Raw genomic sequence first — 23,467 nt, 5'->3', positions numbered from 1 at the left:
ACATTTGAGATTAACGTGCTCTTTGACTCTCATGTCCATCCATCCCCATAGAGGTAATCACTGTTAAGAACTTGGGATGTTTTCTTACAAGCCTTTGGTAGGCTTACCTGTATATACACACATAAAGAGAATATGTAGTCACTTTTGCACAAATGCTGTACTGTTATTGTGAACCTTAGTTTTTTCATTCATCACTGTATTTTAGAGATCACTCCATATTTATTTACCTTGTTGCTTTTGATAGCTGCCTTTCCCTCTAGTAGTCATTTCCAGTTTTTCACTACAGCAGTGATGCAGTGAACATTATTGTACATGAACCCTTGGGCACAAGTGAGAGTATTTCTCTCAGAAGAATAGAGACAGAAATGGTAGGTCAAGGATATGATATTCTTAGTTTTATTAGATATAATTCTTAGGAAAGACAATTTACCATTATTTACCCATCCATCAACTAACTCTACTATTTACCTTTCTAATACTTGATAGACACAGTTAAATTTTCCCAATATGGTAAGAGAGAAATAGTAATTCTTGTGATTCCACTATCCTGATTGCTAGGGAGATGGGACATCTTCATATGGGTTGGTTGCTCTTTGTATTTTTCTGATGTGAATTGTTTAGGTCTTCCCATTATGGTTCTCCAGCCACACACGCTGATGGCCACATTCTCTTTGTCCTGTGTTTGGCTTATTATGTCCTTTCATCTGATCCTTCTGCTTTTTAACTTTCAGAGAGTATCTATCATTTATAGTTCTCTCATGTTATTGCATATATTTTAAGTGTAGATCTTTTTTCTCATTTCTGGGGATTTGAAGCCTAAGGAGAAGCCTAGACAAGATGTTCTATTTATACTCCTCCCCTAGACTTGTTTCTCTTTCTTCAGTCTTCCTGTTCAAATTATATAGCTTTTGAAATGATTTCCTGTAAAGAGTTAATAACAGTGCGCTCACATACACACAAACCCTAGTTCTTATAAATGTTTCATTTTGATTGAGACATTTATTTAGTATTGCTAGGGCCTAAAGAAGAGCAGTAAGTTACCTATAACCCAAGTCGAGGGAAAGGAGATGGTCCCTTTCTCTTGTCCCAAAGATTATGTTAAACTGCCGTTTTCCTTACCGTACCCACACACAACAGCATTTCTCTGATTCTCCTTAGAGACTGGGTATATACTCATAGTCTTATACCCACAGCTTTCCGGCCAGTGTCAAATGGGATTTGTCTTACCAAGTGTTGTGCTGAATCATGCTCAGTATAAATGTAGGCGGAATGCTTCCCTGGCCTGAGAAATAGGATAGGACACAAATATCTGGCTTTCTAGAATGGTTAACCAAAAGCCAGCCACTTATAAAAACTCATGTATATCAAAAATACAAAACAGAATAAGATGAGAAGATCTAACGCTTATGCATATAGCAACAAGGCAGCATCAGGAATTGGGGGACCAGACAAAACCACCTATTTAGTACAATAGTAAGGTATCTTCTATAAACGGAACTTGAACTTGAAAATGTAGATCAACTTCTTCCTTTCATGACTGGAGTCGACCACTCACCGTAGATGGTCAGGTGCTTGGTTCAGTGTTGGGAGGGTAGCGGGAAGGAGAGGGACTAGAAGCATCGTATGAGAAGTCAAGGCTTACTTGGGTACCAGGGCAGAGAATTTTTGCTGCCTTGGCTGCCTTTATGTACTGATAAAACACAGAAATGAAGTAGCCTTGGCTTGTTGGCATATTTACAAATGTGGCTTATAGGGGGAACATTTACAAATGGGAATGTGGTGGGCAGAGCACCAGCCAAGTCAGAGATTGAGCTTCTAATGTCTCCTCAGTCCTTGGCAAATCTCCATAATGCAGGTGATTTGGGATCTCTTTGTCTTGATCTATGATGACAAAATGAAGAAGTTAGTCTTAATCTCCCAGGTTCCATTTACCTAAAAAAGTTTATAATAAAATAGCTGGTTTTGTCTGGCTGGTCAAAACAGGGAAGGAAAATAGTTCCTGGCAAAAGCATCTTCAAGGTTCCTGGAGTAGCAACATGAATCAGGATGAATTTACACAACAAAGAAACAGAAAACAGATGTATGCTCAAATATAAAATATATTCTGTAGTGTCAAATGTACCGAGTATCTGGTTATATGGACAGCAGGGCCTTATAAAGGGACTTGGAAACAGAAGACAAATATATTTTTAAAACATTTCACATCTAATAAGAACTTAGTAATTTATTTAAATTAAAAAATCCAGACTATAGAAGCATAAGAATCAATTTAGGTAAGTGTAGATAAATAGAAATAAATGGTGGAAGGTGCTAGAACAAAGGCTTTTTTTTTTTTTTTGAGCACTCATCACCCTCCCCTATGATACCCAGGAGAGAAGAGCAGAGGAAAGAGACCCCAGGATTGTTCTTAGTGATTGTTCTTTGCCAAGATCCCCACTCTGCTTCTCTATATTCTCACTTAGGACAGATTGCTTTTCATCACTTATACTGGCTTTGCGGTTTCTCCCGTCAGCAGAGAAACTGCAAGACAGGAGCCAATGGGGAAAACCTTGGTGGGGAGAAGTCTTAACCTAGACATCGAATCTCTGCCTTTTCAGTTAGACCCATATCACCTTCCACTTGAAGTGTCTTTCGGTGCCTGTTTGTAGCCCACAAAAGGCAAATGATCGCTTCTTATCTCAGAATGCCCTCCAAAAATAGATACTTGACAGATTTCAGGTATATCCCGTTATTCTGCAGACATGAATCTGCTGCTTTTCCCTGGGATACTTGCTTAGTTATTGAGGCTGCTTAGCAATTTTTAAAAGTGATGGAATGCTTCCCGTAAACCTCGAGTAAGGACCTCCATTCTCCCATCTGCTATGCTTAATGAGTAGCAGCTCCCATGTGCCAGGCATGGTGCTGCAGGGTCTGTGATGCTGTGTCCCCCTCCCCCACCCACCACTGAGTCTTTCTAATTAAATTAAATTAAATTAAATTAAATTTAATTTAATTTAATTTCCCAGGTATGAGAAATACCTACAATGTAGTACTTATCACACTGGGTTGTAACTTAGTTTATATGTTTGTGTCTCTCACTAAACCATTAATTCCCTGAGTAAAAGGATTGTTTAAGATTTTATATTTTCGTGAGAGAGAGAGAATGAGCGGGGGGAGAGGGAGAAGCAGACTCCCCACTGAGCAGGGAGCCCGATGTAGACTCGATCCCAGGACTCTGGGATCGTGACCTGAGCTGAAGGCAGATGCTTAACCGAATGAGCCACCCAGGCACCCCTAAAGGAATTGTGTCTTATTTTTGTCTACTTTCCTGTTGACACTGGCTAAAGAATAATAAAAATGCACTAAGTGTTTGGAGAGAAGATGACTCCAATATGATAGTTTCTGAAAGGCAGTGGAATATCTAACTGAAAGGACAAAACATATTGGAGCTGGAGGGAACGGAGGGAGCAAATCTGTTTTTCTTAAGAGGAAACTGAGGCACACCTTGGCTATGACACTTGCACAGGGTCATGCGGTGTTAGTGACAGAACTGGGACCACAAGCCAGGTCCCCCTGTTCCTAATCCAGTGTTTTTTCACTGTACCTTCCTGTGTCTCATGTGGCAACATACCATGTTCTGAAGAGCAAAATGTAGTCAGTCATCCCAGCGAAACGCTATTGATTAAACCTCACCCAGTTTCCCCCCCCCTCCACCCCACCCTTCCCAGCTTTGATCTAAAGCTTAGCTAAAAGAGGAGGTGAGGCAGTATAGCTCTAGAAGATAATGTAACAGCTTGGGAGTTGAGGAATCTAGGCTCTTCCATTGGTTGTGGGAATGTAATATTAGTGGCGAATACCTCCTGGGGAATGTCAGTAGGCAGGCAGCGTGCCACGAGACTGGGGTGCACAGACCTGGCCCTTGCCCCGTGGAAAGTATGGTGGGAAGTCGGAGCCAGGGCTTGGCAGCACTGTGTCACTCAGTTCTGTATGAGTGTGGGGCCAGGACCACCTCTGCCTGGGTCCCTCTTGAGTACAAGACTCGCACAAAGAAGTCAACATGATTAAAAAGCCGGACATCTGCAGTGCGCACACGTATAGTTTGGTGTGTGTAATCTAGTCTGTACCACGTGATTTAGTCCTGCCTCGCACCGCACTTTGATTCCTGACACGCGGCAGTCAGAGCAAAGGTTACCAGCGCACCAAGAATAGAAAAGACAGAATCATTAACACTGTCAGGTTCTGCAGGGGGTGCGTGCTCTCAGAACTCACAGGATGCTCTTTATGGCTGCAGAGTGAAGAAAGGAACCCATCCCCAAATCTGTTCATTCAGTTTGTACACTCAACTTTCTCTATCGGTAATATCGTTTTAAAATATGTCATAAAGACTTAATGCAGTTAACAGAAGTTACTCTGCATCCAGTCAGCCCTTCCTACAATTGCAGTGTAAGCTGGGGAATGATCACAGTGGTGGGTTTCAATTTAATCTATACTGCCCATTGCAGTATATCCCATGCACAAATGCGAGCTATTATCCATACTAAGTGTTAATTCCTTTCTTTCCAAAATAGTTTGCTCACTTTGGGGTCTGTGCATGCATATACTTAGAGTACACTCAAATGTTCAATCCTCAAGAATATCAGTTTGCTTTCTTTTCCGTTTGTGAATGTAGTTAGCTGTTTAAAGTCTTAACAAAAGAGGAAGCTGATATGTTCATCTTGTTCTCACCATGATGGCAGAGAGTTTCTCTTCCAGTTAGGATGTAAAAAGTTGCAAATGAGCGTTGAAGCCATTGATCTATAAAGTAATAACTTTTCTTGAATTGCAAAGAGTAACAAGCCCTCCTGAGGAGAGCAGGACACTTAAGCTATTTTGTGTTGTGCAGAGCATGGGAGGAACAGGTGACCACCATAGAAGTGGCATTTAAAATGAGTTCTTAAAGGTTGAATGTGAGTTAACACATCCGTTTAGAATAACCAGGAGCCCAGATACAAGTGGGGGTTCACACTCACAAGCTCTTTTCTGCAGGTCTCTACCAAGTGCTCATAAGAAAGATGAGTGGCAGGCCTGGAGACTAGACAGGACCCCACTGGTGGTACAGCCGTGTGGGAGATGATCATACTAGGGGACTGGCAGGATGTAAGGTCTGTTATCCCGCCCCTTCTCTCTTTGACACAGAAGTTGCTGGGAGGGCAGCAGATCCTCTAGCACCCAGGACCCAGTAAAATATTACTGCTTCTGGAGGAAGGCTAGGAAACCCTTTTGTCCACCCTTTGTAACCAGCAAAGATCTGCTTCTGGAACCAAGCATAGTAGCAAAAGCAGAACAACCTCTTAGCCCCACGATCTTTCACTAATAGAAAACAGAGTTCGGCTTATGTTGCATGAGGAGCAGAAAACTCTTATGCCCAAGACAGGGACAAATACAAGGCAGAGTTTAGCTACCATGGGAAAGAAAGCCACAGATGCTGAGGAGGCCTGCTCTGAGGTCCAGGTCCATAGGCCCTTTCTGAGATATAGGCTGGACCAGAAGAGCCAAGAACTTTCCCTGCCCCGACCATGAACCTCACATCTAGAAATAAAACAACAGCAGTCCTCTCCTGGAAGTTGAGAATGTGGAGAGGGACTCCTTTATGACACAGGTGTGAAGGGACTGCTGGGTGGAGCAGGAACATTAAGAAAACTCTGACATTTCAAACTCCACACCAGGTACAAGGTAGCAGCCCATCGCTGGGGGATTTTGATGCTCTGCTACATTAGATAACAGTAGGTTGATTCAAATCCTCTGTAGTAAAGGCATGCTGGAAGACCACACAAGCTCACTTCCAGGTGGAAATACTGTTTGTCTAAGTTGCTAGTATTCTACAAATGATATCCAGCATTGAGCAAAAAAAAAAAAATTATGCCACAAAAGGCAAGAAAAACAACTCACTGTCAGGAGAGAACACTATCAACAGGAACAGGCTCAGAGACAATCGAGAAGTGGGAACTATCAGAGACTTTAACTGTGATTAATGTATTAAAGGATGTAGTAGAAAAGGTGGACAATATGCATGGACTTGTAGAGAATATCAACAGAGAGATGAAAACTATTTTTTATTTTAATTTTTCTTAAAGATTTTTTATTTATTTGACACAGAACGAGAGAGAGAGACAGAGAGACAGAGAGCGAGCACAACAGGGGGAGCGGCAGGCAGGGGAGAAACAGGCTCCCTGCTGAGCAAGGAGCCCAATGTGGGACTCAATCCCAGGACCCTGGGATCATGGTCTGAGCCGAAGGCAGACACTTAACCATCTGAGCCACCCAGGTGCCCCAACTATTTTTTAAAAAGAGAGTTAAATGGAAACTACTGGAAACAAAAACACATGAGTTGGGTTTGTTAGCAAACTGGGCATAGCTGAGGAAAGAATCAGCTAATTGAAACTTAAGTCAATAGTATAAAATGAAATTATTGGATCATGTGGTATTTGTTTTTAATTTTTTGAGAAACCTCCATACTGTTCTCCATAGCGGTTGTACCAGTTTGCATTGCCACCATTCTCCACATCCTCACCAACATTTGTCATTTCCATATAATGGAAAAAAAAAAAAAATATATATATATAATGGAATACTACTCAGCCATATATTAGGATGAGATCTTAACATTTGCAACAACATAGATGGACCTAGAGAGTATTATGCTAAGTGAAGTAAGTCAGACAGGGAAAGACAAATACCTTTTGATTTCACTTTTATGTGGAGTCTAAAAAACCAACAAAAAGCAGAAACGTACCCATAAATACAGAGAACAAACTGATGGTTGCCAGAGGGGAGGGGAGGGATGGGTAACATGGGTGAAGGGGAGTGGGAGGTAGAGGCTTCCAGCTGTGGAATGAATAAGTTACTAGAATAAAAGGTTCAGCACAGGGAATATAGTCAGTGGTATTGTAATAGCGCTGTATGGTGACAGATGGGAGCTCCGCTTGTGATGAACACCACATAACGTACAGATTTGTAGAATCACTATGTTGTACACCTGAAACATTGTGTGTCAACTATACTCAAGAAAAAATAAAGAAACATAAAATGAAACCTAGAAAGAGGGAGGCAAAGAGCAAAGGAGAGTATATAGGAAAAGACTACCCTCCCATGTTTCTCTTCTACTCTCAGTCCTGTACTACACATACAACACTTCACTTCTCATACCAGATGTATGAGTTTCCCACACATCAGGTAATTCTCTGTTATGTCAGCCTGATCTCCTGTAATTCTATTCAGTTCTAACACTAACTGGAGTTGGTGCAGACCCCACAATTAAGGGCTCAGTCCCACAAGATGGCTCTCACTTCAGATGACAGTTGCATGTCCTAGGTTATCACCTGAACTCCTGACCAACTGGCTATAAATCAGGGTTCCCACAACCCCTTCTTTTGGTTTGATCATTTGCTAACACAGCTCACAGAAATCAAGAGAAATAGTTACATTTACCAGTTTATTATATCATAAAGAATATCCTAAAGGATATAGATAAGTAGCCTAATGAAGAAGTACATAGGATGAAGTCTGGAAGGGTCCCAAGTGCGGGAGCTTCTGTGCCCACAGAGTTGGGGTTTGCCACCCTCCTAATACATGGATGTGTTCACCAGCCTGGAAGATCTCCAAACCCATACTTTGGGGATTCTTATGGAGGCTTCATCACATTGATTGATTATTCCATTTCCCATTCTTCTGCCCTCTCTGGAAAATAGGGGGATAGGGCATGGGGCTGAAAGTTCCAAGCTTTTATAAAATTGGGGGAAAATATTACGTATCTTATTTTAGGAATGAATGTTATACTTATATTAAAATTAAAGTAATAATACCATTAGTATGTTACTTTTTTTTTTTTTTTTTTTTTACCCCACACACATTTTCATGTGAGCCTCTGAACAAGCTGTAAGGCAGGCAGGGAAGGTGTAATTAGCACACACAGGGACTCGGGGTTAATTTAAGGTAATACATAAATCAGAGTAAAGTGTACCTTTATGCTCTATATTCAACACTGCCTTCCCCATTTTTACCCACTTGATCCATTTTTTCACGAAACCTCGTCACCAGCTGATGTGTGTTACTGCTTACTGTTCAGAGTTTGAGGACCACATCGGGGAGGATTAGAGGAACAGGGAAGCGTGACGCGTTGCAATGATGGAGGGAGAGGCAGAGCTCAGGCTGGGGGTTCTTAAGGGTGTCCTCACAAGTGATACATACGAAGTGAAATGAGCTACTCGAGTTGCTGCAAACTCATAAAAATGCTGGCTAAAGCCTGAGTGTGTGTGCATGTATGTGTGGGTTTTTTGGTTTGTTTTTTAGATTTTATTTATTTATTTGAGAGTGAGAGCCCAAGCAGCGGGGGAGGGGCTGAGCAGGGAGCCTGATGTGGGACTCCATCCCAGGGCTCCAGGATCATGACCTGAGCCTAAGGCAGACACCTAAGGGACTGAATCACCCAGGCGCCCCCCAGTACGTGTTTTTAATAACAATGCCATGCTGAAAAGAACACATTGGCAGCCCGTCCATGGGTGTTAGAAGCTGAGGGGGTCGAGAGGGGGAAGGACACTGGAACAGGGGCTGGAGGCTAGGTTCTAATGATACCCGGGATGCGGAGATGTGTCTTGGGCCAGCCTGAAACAGCGAGCTGGAACTGAATCCTCTGAATGAATGCTGGGATGTTCAGAGGGTTGTCAGATCCCTTAAAAATTGAATAGAAAAACTGCTCACCAACCTAGAGAAATGGCTTGCCATCAGCCTGGGCCTCCAGAAGTAAGAAAAAACCTTGAACTCTCGGTGAGAAATTAGAACCCCAGTCCTGTGCCAGGGTCTCAGTAGAAGCAAACACAAAATTGCCCTGTAAGACAACTTTCCTGAAACGAGGTACAGAGAACAAACCCCCACTGTGAGAAATAAGTTAGCAGTAATGAGTTAGATACTCCAGGAAGTCAGCGGGTGCAGCGTATACAGGCACGCATGCATGCACAGGAATTAGCTCACTAAGGTAGGTAGATGATTAAGTTATCCAGATCCCAGAAGCAGACAAGATGAATGTCAGCTGGCCTCCACACATGCTCCTCCCTGCCCCTTGTGTAAACACAGCCCTTTCTCCTGTTCACAGCCAGCTTCCTCTGCCTTTATGGGGGCCTCCTCTTCACTTTTGGTCCCTGGCCCAGTGAGTTCACAGTACTGTCCAGAGCCAGAATGCAGTTCACTGGGACCCTGACCATACCCCTGCCAAGAATGAGCCCTTTTGCTGACTCGGCCCTCTAGCCCTGCAGAGTCCAGTGGTGCAGGGATGGAAGCACAGAACCCCTCAGTGGGCTCTTTGCAGTGATGGTAAGTGGGGCCATTCCTGCTTCTATCCCTTGGCTCCTAAACCTTTGTGTAATTCTTTGTGATGGCATGGCTTGACTTCAGAATCCCAGAGGCATGCATTTGATTTTCCCTGGGAGCTTGCCAGGGGCTCCGTCTGTGCCTTTTCCCATTACGAACATGGTCTGCACCATCCAGGGTCGCTGGGTCATACGGCCCAAACATCTAGGTTGCTTGTGCCAAGCCTGGCCCTGTGACAGAGTCTTTTCTTGCTCTGGGCCACACTCAGAGCTGGCAGCTGCTGTGTCACCCAGTCTCTGGCCCTGTTGCCCCCAGGACCCAACCTAACAGGCACTGTGCTTCCTTCTCTATGGATTTGACTTTTACTCAGGAGGCACTGTCCCAGCATGCCCTTACCGCCACACCCCTAGAAGCTTCACCAGAGTCGCCAGACCCAGAACCTTCGTCGAGTTTATCTCCCCCACTCCAGAAGCGTGTGTCTTACGAGGGCCTCCAGAGCATAGCCACGCATCACTTCCCCAGTCAGCATGCTGTCAGTCTCCCTCCCCGGGCCTGGCACTGGGCACCCACTTGGCACCCGGAAAGGGACGTGTGCCATTAGTACCCCTGCTGACTGGTGGGGCCGAGGCCTCTGCATGGTGTGCTGAGGTGTTTGGACTCAGCATCATCGTGAGCATCCATCAGAAGTCCCCGTTCCAGTTGTTGGGATCCCTGAAAGCCACAGCCTGGACCAGCATAATAATAGAGTGCTTTGACTGAGCATTCAAAAGATCTGAGCTCCAGAGCTGTCACGGTTAGGTCCATAGTTCCGTTACAGGTCATGACGAGGACCTGTTTATACCCACCAGGAAGGCTCGAATGTTCCCTTAGCTATTAACTGCTTGTTAATAACTTTCAGGACCTCATTGCCCTTATGCAGGCCACCAGCGCACGCTAGCAGTAACTAGCCAACCCTGCTGTTTTTGTAGGTGTTTTTCCTTCTGTGTCTTCCAGGGGTCTGCATTATTATGCCCGTCATGGCATTTCTCTGTACCAGGTCAGTTTCTGGGTCACTTAACAACAGAATCTGTCACAAGTGCACCACAGTCTTGTGGCAGGGCTCTCCATGCCCATCCTTCCAGACCGTCTCCTCATCACCTGCAGGGCAGTCTGTGCACAAGTCCCAAATCCCTGTCTTAGCACTTGTTTTCCCAGACCACTCTCGCAGCCACTTGTATTCGTCTGGGTCCTCGGGAGACAGCCCTTAGGATGGGATCACACCTGTGAGGATTTGGTTAGGGGGGAACTGCCTGTGTGGCAGGAAATAGAGGAGGCGAGAAAAGGCTAGAAGAGCCAGCCATTAAACTGTGAGGCAAGTCTGACCCCCAATGAAGTGGGGGGGTTGGGTGGAAGCATCCTCTCCTCGTTGGCCAATGCCATCTGAGGGAGATTGGGCAAAGCTCTGGGGTGCCCTTGTCCCCCCGTCTCTTGTCTTTGCCAGTTTGTTACTTCCTTCTAATCTCTTGCTGCTGACTAACCTTGCCGATCTCCATTCCCTGTGGTGGAAGAGTTACCCATCCCTGCCGTTCAAGAGAGCAGCTGCTGAGCGGGCTGTGGGGGTCCCACTTCCGAATTCCCAGGGAAAGGCTCTGGCCTGGTTTCAGCCGCAGCTGGAATCTAGTTCACAGTTATGTGAACCAGGTTGTCTCTCTCTAAATTGAAACATTTCCCAGAAAAGTTGGACAGACTGCAGGTTTAATAGTAATACCTTATGTAACCTCTAATAATCCTTACAAATTTGATTAGTAATCTTTGATTTTTTTTTTTTCTTAGCATACAGAATAACTTTAAAGAATGATCTGGATGGGTCATAGTTCTTCCAGTGAAGGAGTTGAGAGGCATACCTGTCTTATTTGTTGGTGACTAATTGGGTTCGTTCATTACATGTCTGTTTTTGTCATTGCAAAGCATTTTCAAGAGTAATGACTGACCCAACATTTTCTCCTTTACCTCTACCCTGCTGTTCAATTTATTCAAAACTGGATTAGTGTCAGAAAAAATAAAGGCCATCTGGGGAAAAATACATGTGTTAGAGTACTTCACACTGAATTGGAAAGTCATAAAAGTCATCGCTAGGTAATTAGGACTTTAAAAAGGAGCTACGAAACAATTTTTCTAAAATTGGGAAGAGAGTAGCATGGCCTCCCTCTGTTGTCATTTGTATTCAGACAAGTGTGGGAGTGCCAAGTAGATGCATAATGATCGTGAGAAATGAAGACTCGGGTTAATTAGAGCTGAAATGCTGCAACAACGCAGACGAATACCCAAGGAGAAGGCCAGATCGAGACGTGTCTGTCTACACATGTGGGTGTGTGTGCAACTGGCAGACGGTTTTTCAGTGCTCAGGCCGTGTTGGGGAACCGTAAAAGTCAGTGTGGAAAACACAGAACTTGCAGACTCAGTCCCGGAGTTCAGAAAGCTTAGAGGCCACCCTGGGAGAAAGTCCTAGCCTGGTACCAGGCACATAGACTCCCACAGGTCGCCTGGAACGGTCAGCGGGGACACTGATGAACAGCTGCCGTGGTGCCTCAGGGGAATCCTTCTCAGACTTCCTGTTGTTTTAATGTAATATAGTACAGTAACAGAAAAGGTGACGTACGGTGAGGCCAACAGATCAGGCGATGGCTGCCAGTGAAAAGATAAGTGTTGCAGATCCCAAGACTGAGGAGTATGCCACATCATGAGGGGACCACATGGGGGGAAGCACCAGGTTCGAGGGGTATCTGTAAACAGAGGGAACGCCAGAGGGAAGTGGGAGCAAGAGCCTTTATTGTGGTTTCTGTGGGAAGGGATGGGTGAGGCGGGGCAAGCAGGTTTAGGATTTGCTGAATAATTACAGCAGGCTTTGGGGCATAATATTGACCCTAGATGCCTGGTCCCTGGCACTGGGGTGCTTAGGGCAGGCGGACCATGGCCTGGGCTGTGAGAGCAGAGGAGATGTGGGCTCTGGGTTGGTGGGTTTGCATATGAAAAGTGAGCGCCTGGGTGAGTTTGCTAGCTCTAGGAATTGGCTTAATTCTGGGAGGAGCAGTCTGTCCAGTCCAGGGACCTCCATCTGCCTCCAAGATGTCAGAGTATCAGAAATACAGGTATAAAAGACATGGTTAATATACCTCTACAGAGTTAAGCTTTTCTCTTTTGTGTTCTAATAACATCTTCAGCAAGCCTCTGGGTCAGCACCTTCAGTGGGGCTGCCAAGTACCCCCGGGGCCTCCCGGTATCCATAGCGTCAAGTCAGCAGTTCACTGTGTGACACGAGAGGGGGATGTCTTAAATATGAAACGGAAGGACTTGGCCGGGGTGGGTGGGCTATCAGAGCAGGGCATGAGCCCTTCCAGCTGAGAACGTCTGGAAAGTCGTGTGTGTATTTTCGAGCCTCCCTGTATGGCAAAGAGCCTGTGCTAGCTGCCGCCTGTGCCCTAATGAATGACAGGCATATCTGGTACTGGGGAACTACCCAGTCCAGGGAAAGAGGGGAGGGAGGTATCAACTAGCTGTGGCCAGGTTTGGGACATGCTGGTGGGACCTCTGTGTGATACGTGTATCATTACATTTGTATGCGTTTGGATAATTGTAGGTCCCAAGAAGTGTGGGTGGTGAACTGGGGAGGTGCTGTACTGGCAAGTTTTCTGGGCATGTCCGTGGCCTAAAAATACGGGAAAAGAGTGACATTTATCTTGAATAAATACAAAATGAATGCAGAAGAGGGGAATAGTACATGCATAGCCTTCAGCTCCCGAATCTTACATTTACCGCGAACTCTTGTAAATCCCTCTTTTGAGAAATGATTTAAAAGCCAATTCATGCTTGGGCCAGTTTCACAAACCAGGCAGACCACCCATGAATTCAGATTCTTGTAGAACATCCAGTTCAGTAGCTTACCTGCGCAGTCTCTAGAAGTGCCACCATACCCCTCCCCCCACGTCGCTCTGTGCTTCTCTGTGGACATCATGGGCTTTGTTGCTTAATTTTCTTCTCAATTTCATGGCGCGAGTCCCTGTTGATCAGTTTTCAGTATTTTTCTTTCCACACTCTATGCTTTTATTAAGTTTATCAATGATATTTTTTTCCTTATGACAAATTCTAGTTTTCTAGTTCATGCTATTGTGATTAGTTACCACCCTGTTGTTCTAAAGGATTCTCCCAGAGAGTCCTGACAACTCACAGTAAATCTTACATTTTTGCCTTGAGACTTGGAGATCTAGAATTTGCATATTTTGGCACTCCTTCCTTAAGTGTGTCCTTCTTCTTTCACATAATTTTTATAGAACTATTGTTATCTATTTTCTTTGGTCCAGCCTTATCGTCCGCTAGTAAACTATTCCTTTTTTTATTATAATAGGAATAATAACATTATAACAACATGTAAGATATCATAAAATTAATATAGTCAGTCACATTTTTTGAATGCCACTATAAGCCAGGCTGTTCTAAATGATTTATATAGTAAAAACTCATTAGATTCTCACTGTCTAAGGTAGGTACTGCTATTATCCCCACTTTACAATGGGGAAACAGAGGCACAGGGAGGTAAAGTGGTGTGCTGTAGGCAATGTACCTAAGTCAATGGATGAAGTAGGATTTGAATCTGAAAATATGATTAGTATATTGAACTCTCACCTTCCTGAACATAAGACAGAAATAGTCAAAAACATTGGATAATTGAACAGAAATTTTCCCACTTTTGCCTTCCTTTGTTTTATTCTCCACATTACCACAGGACCCTTATTCACCCTTCAGATTTCAAGTCCGCAGTCATGTCCTGCATCCACCAGAGGCTGCCCATGACTATGCAAACAACTCAGCACCCTGCCCCCCCAAATGGTTTTCTAACCCTGAGTTCATTCGTCTGTGTGTTTGGATCAATGTCTTGCTTCCTCATAGAATAGAGCTCCACTGGGGGAAGGATCTTGTCTGCTTTTATTCCCCATTGGGTCCTTGTTACTCCCCATCCCGCCTGGTAGGTTGTAGGTGCTCGGTAAGTATTTATTAGGTGCTTGAGCAAAGATTTTAAAGAAAGGGGAAAGAAAGGCAAAGATTTATTCATGCTTACCACATTCCAGGTTCTTTAGATACAGGGTACCATTCAGTTATCCTGCCCGTTGGGAAACAGTTTTACTTCAAGTAACAGAAAACCCAACTACAGTGGTTTAAGCAAATAGGATATTATTTGTCTCCCATAACAAGAATTCCAGATTGGCATTTCAGGGCTGGTTTGACTGCTAACCAATGTCCTACGCTTTTCTGTTTCTATTCCTACAAGTTGGGCAATATAATCTTGTCAAAAGGACAGTAGATCCCAGTCGTTGGATTTTCTACTGTTGTATGAGCAGTAGATTGGTTGCATGAGCAGTAGGTTTGAAACTCTGTATGCCTCCTTAAACAAAAAGTTGAGATTTTATGTTAATTTATAATGTACTTCTTGAGGAGAGAAGTGAAAAGAATTGCCAGGACATTGGGGAAGGCTCTCCTGAAAGGTCTGGTGATCCTTCACTGTGTCCATTCTTATTTATGTCTAAGGCATCAAAAGCTGATGGGAAATTGTGTGGGGAGAGATTATTGGCAGGTGTAACAGTAGGGTGAGCTGGTTGCATTTCCCAGAGGGAGAAGCCCTGGCTCAGTGTCCATGTTCATAGATCTTTTCTTTTCCAACATCCTGGGGGGAATGTCCTGATCTCTTTGGGTGGAGAGTGAAAAGTAGGCTGCCAGTGCTCTGGGAACCAAGTGGAGAAGCAAGCTAGGAAATGAGGGTATGGGGAGCAGCTCTGTCTTACATTCAGTGTAGACTTTGACTTAATGCTCTTGGCCTCAGTGCATTTCCTGCCCTAACCTTTTGCTATGTTTTGTTTCTCAAGTCCAAATTCTGGAATTCACCAGAAAGTAAAACAACTGGGTGCGGTGGGGTAAAAGCAGCCTGGGGAGGGAGAAGGAATTTGTGAATGGATTTTTAAAAGCCAGCCACCCTCTTTTCATATTCCTTCTTGTAGAGCCTTGAAGTACATCTGGTTCTTTTAGCTTATCCCCTCTATGGATCCATCGTCCCCCCACACCTGTTTCATGGATACATGGCACCTCCTGCTCCTGAGCCTTTGCTGGGCAGGGTGGGCAAGGTTCTGTGGTTCAGGCGGGCTCACTTCCTGTCTCCCTTCATTTCAACCCGGGTATGCCTTTTCTGTGTCTTAATCTGGTTGGGCTCGTCCAGGTTTGGGCTGCTGTGTCCTTTCCTGCCCTTAGCATTTCTGGGCTTATGCCTTTTTTATTCTCTTTTCATTCTACTAGAGAGGAAAGGAAGGTAAAAATGCATGTATTCAGTCGTTCATACTTTACTGGAAATCTTGCTTACATTATCCTTCTGTAGAAGTAGGATTGTACTCTCTCTCTTTGAAATCGATAAAGTCTATGTAAGTCATTCAACATCTGTTGTATATTTAGTGGATTTATGTAGAAAGGGTAATGAAAATTCCTGGGAAGGAGTCAACTTTGAAGGGAATTCAGACTCTAAGTTTGTTAAAATGTGAATCTGAGCTTTCTTAAAACATGTCTTTTTAATTTTCAGATTGTGAGCCATGCCCTTAGTGAAGAGGAACATCGAACCCCGGCACGTGTGCCGGGGAGCCCTGCCCGAAGGGATTACCAGTGAACTTGAATGTGTAACCAATAGTACTCTTGCTGCTATCATACGCCAGCTAAGCAGTCTAAGTAAGTCATCTCATTTCTAGAACACCTGTTTTCTGATGACCAGTGGCATGCTGTTAACTTGACCATTAGCAGATTGATTTCAGCTTGGTAGTTAATTTTGTCTGAAGAAGAGACCTCAACTTTGAAGGACCAACAACTTGAAATCCCGCTCGCCCAGTTTTCCCAGTGTGAAATAAATCACTGGTCTCATGATACCAACTCTATGTGCTGAAGATGTAAAGTTAGAATCGACCAACTTACAAATTACTAGATAAGACCAAACGTGTGGATTCGAAGTAGTGTCAATTTTTAAAAGCTTAGTAAATGAGGATAAAATGATTGATACTTTTTTTTTAAATGTGAATTATTTTAAGCTTGGACAGGACTAATTGGTTTTTTTTAATGTGATAAATTGTTAACACTTGTAACATGTCTGGCTTAGAGTAGATGCCCAAATATTTGTTGATTAAATAATATTCCAAGTAAACTGAAGATTAAAGCCAAAAAATAGTGAGATTTGCTGATTTTAACCTAAATGTAGGGACTGACTTCCAAATTGAGGTCAACAGATAAGCTGATTATTATATATATATATAGTACTATGTATATATTACATATTTAGATTTTATAAATCCAAGCAAATACAAGGAAAAAAGGACTTTTTATTATTTTTGTAAAAGATTTTGTTTATTTGAGAGAGAGCACGCATGAGCAGGAGCGGGGCGAGGGGCAGAGGGAGAGAGAGAAGCATTGGCTCCTTGCTGAGCAAGGAGCCCGATGCGGGGCTCGATTGCAGGACCCCTGAGATCATGACCTGAGTCAAAGGCAGACAGTTAACCGACTGAGCCTCCCAGGTGCCCCAGGACTTTGTATTATTTTAATTTTAAACATTAATGTGAAATACCCAAGAAATAGTTTTTTTGGGGGGGGGCAGAGGGAGAGGGAGAGAGAGGATCTTAGGCAGGCTCCATGCCCAGCATGGAGCCCAACAGGGGCTCAGTCTCACAGCCCTGAGATCATGACCTGAGCCAAAATCAAGATTCGGATGCTTAAGTGACTGAGCCACCCAGGCACCCAGAAATAATTCATTTCTGAAGACTCAGATATACATGAAAATGCATTTTTCTTCAAAGCTTTTTGAAGTTGGAATGTTTTCCCCCTAACTTTTACATTTATATCATGATCCTGTTTTCTCACTTTGTCCCACTCCTTTTTGGTTTAGATGCATTTTGGGTGACAGGTTTTCATAGTTAAGTTTTTCAGAAACTGCTAATAACTTAGAAAAACCTCCATGATTTCACATACCAGTAGCCTCAAGCACAGGAAAATGTTTGTTAAAAATGTTCAGGTGCTTTTATTTAAATTTTGAAGAAGAGACACTTTGAATAAGTATTTCTCTTTAAAGGAATTGTACTGTGTTGTTATATTTTTAATATGTAATCATTGGCAAATTGGAAAAGCAATTTGGAAATTACTTAAAATGTGTTTTAAAATAGATTTCTTTTGGAATCTAATTACAATTGATTTGGGGTAGTGGTTGTTGATAAAGTGTATAAATTGGTATAATTATAGGAAAATAGCTTGTAAATTATTGAAGGGTAAAAATGTTTCTGTTTGAGTTCATATATTGTTATAAGAATGCTTGGTCTCTTGTTTTTATGGCTGAAATACCTATTGATGTGGAGTATAAGAGATGAAAACCAACAAATGGTTAAAGTTTTAATAGTCAAGCTGTATCTCATGCTGTAATAATACTCAGCCTAGTGTTATACTGGTCATGTTTCTGTGAGTAAAACCCCACACACAGTATTTTCTGTTCCATGTAGTCTGCTCATGGTAGGCAGAATAATAATGGCTCCTTCAAAGATGTCCCTCTCTTAATCCTTGGAACCTGTGTGACATGATGGGGAAATGAACGTTACTTAGCAGCTCATCTCAAGAGAATGAGGTTAGCCTGGATGATCCAGTGTAATCCCAGGGTTCCTTTAAATGTGGGAGGAGGAGGAACCCATGTCAAAATGATGTGATGTGAGACTCAGTCAGCTGTTGCTGGCTTTGAAGATGAATGAAGAGACTACAGGCCAAGGAATGCAGACCACTTCTGGAAAGTGGAAAAGGACAAGGAAATGAATTCTCCCCTAGAGCCTCCAGGAGGAACACAGCTCTGCCAAAACCTTGATTTAGCCTAGTGGAATCCATTTCAGACTTTTTTTTTTTTTTAAATTTTATTTATTTATTTGAGAGAGAGCGGAAGAGAGAGTGAGAGAGAGCACAAGCAGGGGGAGCGGCAGGCAGAGGGAGAAGCAGGCTCCCTGCTGAACAGGGAACCTGATGTGGGGCTCGAACCCAGGACCCCGGGATCATGACCTGAGCTGAAGGCAGACGCTTAACCGACTGAGCCACCCCGTTGTCCCTCCATTTCAGACTTCTAACCTCTTGAATGTGAGATAATTAATGTGTGTTGTTTTAAGCCACTAAATTTGTGGTCATTTGACACAACAAGGAAAAGCAGCAATGGGAAAGTAATGTACCACCCAGCCTTGGTTTCATGACGTCCACCTAATCCACTCTTGCCTCATGAGTGGACCAGGGATGGGCACTGGCCTCAAGGACAGTCGGCCTTAGTTAGGCCACCCCGGTGGGTCTCAACCCTGTCTCTGTTAGAGTCACTGGGGGAGCTTTGAAACAAGATGCTAGGAATCCCTCGAGAGAGAATGATTGGAGTGTGCCCTAGAGATGTGATCTGCAGAATCCGATACCATGTATCTGGATTGAAAAGATGAGCTGGGTCAGTCCTGTGCTTGCAGGGAGTTTGAACTAAGAAACACACCTTGCTAGTCTGTTATGGGATCTGCTGCTGAAATGTCACCCAGGACGAATAAGTGATGGCCACCTGCATGCTGAAGCTGGAATCGTGGGCAGAGTGTAAGAGAAGGCAGAGGAAGCGAGCTGGTAGAAGAAGGCAAAGGAATGTGCAGATAGAGACAGGAGCTGATGATGAGAAAGAGCACTAGGTGCAGGAAGGTGGAGAGAGACCTGGTCCCTGGACCTGCGCAGGAGGGCTTTCCCTCCCATTCAAGGAGCAGCTCAGGGATCCCCAGAGCAAACCTCCTTTCTTCCCCTTCCTTGTGCGATCCGTGCCTGCAGCCCAAAGGGACTTACAGAAAGAAGAGCAGACTGATACGGATGCCAAGGATGTAATTGTAGGAAACTAATATACTCTGTTACTTATTGGTGATAGAGTAGCACATTTTTGGTTACCAGTGATTTATTCATGAGTGATGATTCACTCAGTACCTCTCTAGGTACAGCATACAACAAATCAATTTGGTGCCTACTTAGAGTTTTAAAAAGCATATATAATTGACATCGAATCGGGCTATAGAACAGGAAGCAGACTATGACATGCTACAGCACTCACACATGTAATAAATGCTCCAATTTGGGTGAATCTTTGGGTTTTGTGGGGGCTTTCCACTGAGTCGAAATATATTACAGGAGATATTTTTTGATCTGATCTTTTTATGATCTATAATTGTTAGGAAGAATAAGAATTTAAAAAATGTTTTTACGTTATTTTCTTATTTTGTAGTCATTCATCAGGTGTTCTTAAAAAGTGAAAATTTAAGAATGCATGTATCTGTCATATTAAAAATCTTCTAAAAAAAAGTCTTCTTTTACTGAGTATTAATTCCCAAGATAAAGTCAAAACAGAATCTATTTTTTTATTCCTTTGAGTATCTAACCATTATGCATTAGGTCCAGATACCATCTTAATCTGCTCCATTTCCCTCCCACATGCCATTAGCATCCCCCCAGTATCTCCACCTCTCAGATTTGTAATGGGTGATGCACACCATCTGAACTTCTCATGAGCAGTACAGAAAGAGGCTGGACTTCATCTACAAATGCCATCTGGGCAGAGTATCGTGGGAAGTTGAAGGATTTGCCTTGACCATAGACTCATCGTATCTGCCTGAGCAACAGAGACTTGCCCTGGGAAACCTACTGTGATGGTCCAGGGTAACTAATTCTCTGGTAGGTCCAAGGGAGGAAGAACAGACCCAGGAGTCCACAGGAATTTCTTTGCTCTTTTCCAAAAAGGAAGACTTAGCAATCAAGGCTCTGATTCACCAGATCATTCGGATTCTCGTCACATCTCCAGGGGCAGTTCAGCGTCATGCAGATGCAAATGACTTTCTATAATGACGAAAAGAATATGGTCCCAGATACCAAATAGATCTCTGTAACCCCTATAACTCTGCATAACATTTGGGGAATTTGTAGGTTTTTAGCCAGGTACCATGTTCCCATTACATCCAAATTAGATACTTGACTTTAAAGGGTGAGAAATTTTGTCAGCATTAGATACTTACCAGGCTTTTCAGGGAATTGAAATCTTTTCAATGAGAAAATATTAATTATTGTAATGAGTTTAAGAACAGTCATAGAAATGAAAGAGGAAACATGTACCTTGAACTGCCTTATAGTTAAAGGATCAAGGCTTTCTCCAATAAAATAAAATATTAGTCTAGTAATTTCCAGATTTTTTTTCTTTGCATATTCCTAACTTTTTTTTTTTTAAAGATTTTATTTACTTATTTGAGAGAAAGAGGGAGAAAGAGAGAGAGAGCACAGAGGGAGAGGGAGGAGCAGATTCCCTGCTGAGTAGGGAGCCTGACGTGAGGCTCGATCCCAGGACCCCGGGATCCATGACCTGAGCCAAACGCAGGCGCTTAACCCACTGAGCCACCCAGACGCCCGCATGTTTCTAACTTCTAATAGGATTGATCTGGGGGGAGTGGGTGGGGGACAGGGAAGCCATTTTTTTTTTTAAAGATTTTTACTCATTTATTTGACAGAGAGACAGCAAGAGAGGGAACACAAGCAGAGGGAGTGGGAGAGGGAGAAGCAGGCTTCCTGCCGAGCAGGGAGCCCAATGCGGGGCTTGATCCTAGGACCCCGGGATCATGACCTGAGCCGAAGGCAGATGCTTAACCCATTGAGCCACCCAGGCGCCCTGGGAAGCCATTTTTTTAAAACAGTTTTGGTTAATAATATATTATTTGGTTTTCTAGCTATGGAATATTGATTTTTTTTTTCTTCAAATGACAGTTGAGTGTAGCAATTACTCTTACATCAGGAGTGCTTTTTCATCCTTTTCCTTGATTAATAATCTGAGTACTCTAGTTCCTGTCAGCTAGTTGCTCAATTAAAATTATGGTATCTTGCAATCAAATTCCTACTGATATTATACTGTAGTTTTAATATAATTTGTTTAAGAAAAGGACATGGGGGGGCATCTGGGTGGCTCAGTGGGTTAAGCACTAACTCTTGGTTTCAGCTCAGGTCTGATCTCAGTGGTTCCATGCTCAGCAGGGAGTCTGCTTTTGGATTCTCTCTCTCCTTCTGCCTCTCTCCCCCTGCCCCTCTCCCACTCTCATTCTCTCTCTCTCTCTAAAATAAATAAACCTTAAAAAAAACCAAAAAACCAACATGGGAACATAAGGCATTTGTGCCAAGGATGCTGTAAGTCCTCTTTAATACCTCTAGGGTGTTTTTTACTACTTTTCTCTTTGTTCTTGTGATAATAGTGGTCTTCCTCTTCCCCCCCTTGTGAAGGCTCCTAAGATGTCACAAAGAAAGGGGTCACCCCTCCCACCCCCAAGGTTTTTGCTCATATTAGATGGTAATGAGATAATATAGAGAACTTACAAAGCATAGGAAAACACAGATTTAAAAAATTACAAAATTTTCATTAATAAGAGAAAATAATCTGTAATGCTTTGTATATACCATTATAAAAATGGTATCTTATACATATGGTTTTGTAGCCTGTACTCAGTATATAGTAAACATCTTTGTTGATTCCTCTAAGATACAATTTTTAATAGCTAGAGATTATTATATTGATATACCATAATTATTTAACCATTTCCCTACTGTTAGACATATAAATTGTTTCCTTGTTTGGGGGGCGGGGAACACTATCATAAATTCTTGTATAAACCAGTACATACATCTCTTGTATAAACCAGTTCTTTTTGATATTTAAAAAAAAATTCTGAGACTCCATTAATTTTAAGTATGTCTTTCCTTTAAAAAATTATTACAGGGGCGCCTGGGTGGCTCATTGGGTTAAGCCTCAGACTCTTGATTTCAGCTCAGGTCATGATCTCAGGGTGATGAGATTGAGCCCTGTGTTGGGCTACAAGCTGGACATGGAGCCTGTAAGATTCTTTCCTTCTCCCCCTCTCCCCACTCGCATGTGTGCGTGCTCTCTCAAAAAAATATTATCTTTTAAAAAAAAATTGTTACAAAGTCTATTTTTCTGTTAATTTCCATGTTTTAGGTAATTGCATGAATAAGAAAGGAGGTCTGTTTTCTTCTCAAAGATTTTAATAAGTGGTTAATATTTTTACTAATACTCCTTACGGTACATGCTGTTTCATATCAAACTAAATGCCAGATCAACATAAAAATACTACCTTAAGGGCTTGCTCACATTTGCTTTATCTAATCGGGTCTAAAATTTGGAGTCGTACTAATTGATTATATCAAGTGCAGTTCTACTCAGAATAGAGATCTAAATATTTTGAAGGCATGCACTGAATAGATTTCTAAGATGTTTTTAGCCAAATGGGATTTGTGGGAGGAAGGGGAGATATTCAGACGCAGTATGTGCGGGAAATAGATCACAAGTACATTTCCATGCAGTTTGAGTCTAGGGTTAAAAGGGGATGTTAAGAGAAAATGTATTGCTGTATCTGGACAGAAGTAGACTGGAAGAAACAGCAAGAATTTTTAAAATTTTAGTTCTTCAAACTGAGATAAACGCTTGTATTTCTTGTAGGCTAAAATAGAAAGCCAGTGAAGGGAGGTGAGTAATGTATACTTAGGAAACTATAAGATAAAAGTTCTTTCAGCAAGTTGGAGGCAAGTATAAGAGCCTCTTCCCCCAAACGGCAGAATTACTGGGAATTCAAGCACTTTCCTGACACATCATTTGACCTGAAATATCAGAAATACTTCCTTGAGGGCATTATAAAAGTAATTATGATTGAGGTTGGTTTTCATTTCTCCTTTTCCTAGATGAATCTCTACGTAGCAGAATTTAAATGTAGAATAATTCATAACAGCACAAGTTGAAGAGTCAGCCAAATCTGAATGTTTAGTCCTTCTCTGGTTTATCATCTGTATTCTTCCTATTTCATGAGTATATAGGCTTATGTGATTTATAGATGTTTTTCTCATTGTTTTGATTTATACTGTCATTAACGCAGACCATCTAAAAACTTTGAGGGAAGATTTTAAAGGTTCTTAATATTCTAAAACTTTACTATGCTCACTCCCATATTAGGAAAACAATCACTATTATCAGTAAAGTAGTATTCTTCTGTAAAGCATGCCCTTTTATAGGACTAAACAT

At 42.6% G+C, this 23,467-nt stretch overlaps 1 protein-coding gene across 2 annotated transcripts in view; it reads left to right on the top strand.

The window, feature by feature from the left end:
* Window positions 1–23,467, top strand: part of WASF3 (WASP family member 3) — a 124,947-nt gene that overhangs the window by 65,613 nt on the left and 35,867 nt on the right. For both annotated transcript variants that reach the window (XM_045869226.3, XM_045869224.3), the window contains exon 3: window positions 15,917–16,059. In XM_045869226.3, coding sequence (XP_045725182.1) covers window positions 15,927–16,059 — 133 coding nt within the window. In that variant the 5' untranslated portion in view covers window positions 15,917–15,926. The remainder of the gene's footprint in view (window positions 1–15,916; window positions 16,060–23,467) is intronic.

Source organism: Mirounga angustirostris, unplaced genomic scaffold (genome assembly GCF_029215605.1).
Source record: "Mirounga angustirostris isolate CCGP_5_RB_7025 unplaced genomic scaffold, mMirAng1.0.hap1 SCAF_3, whole genome shotgun sequence".
Classification (NCBI taxonomy): domain Eukaryota; kingdom Metazoa; phylum Chordata; class Mammalia; order Carnivora; family Phocidae; genus Mirounga; species Mirounga angustirostris.
The sequence above is the reverse complement of the archived record's forward strand: the minus strand, read 5'-3'. Positions and strand labels throughout refer to the sequence as shown.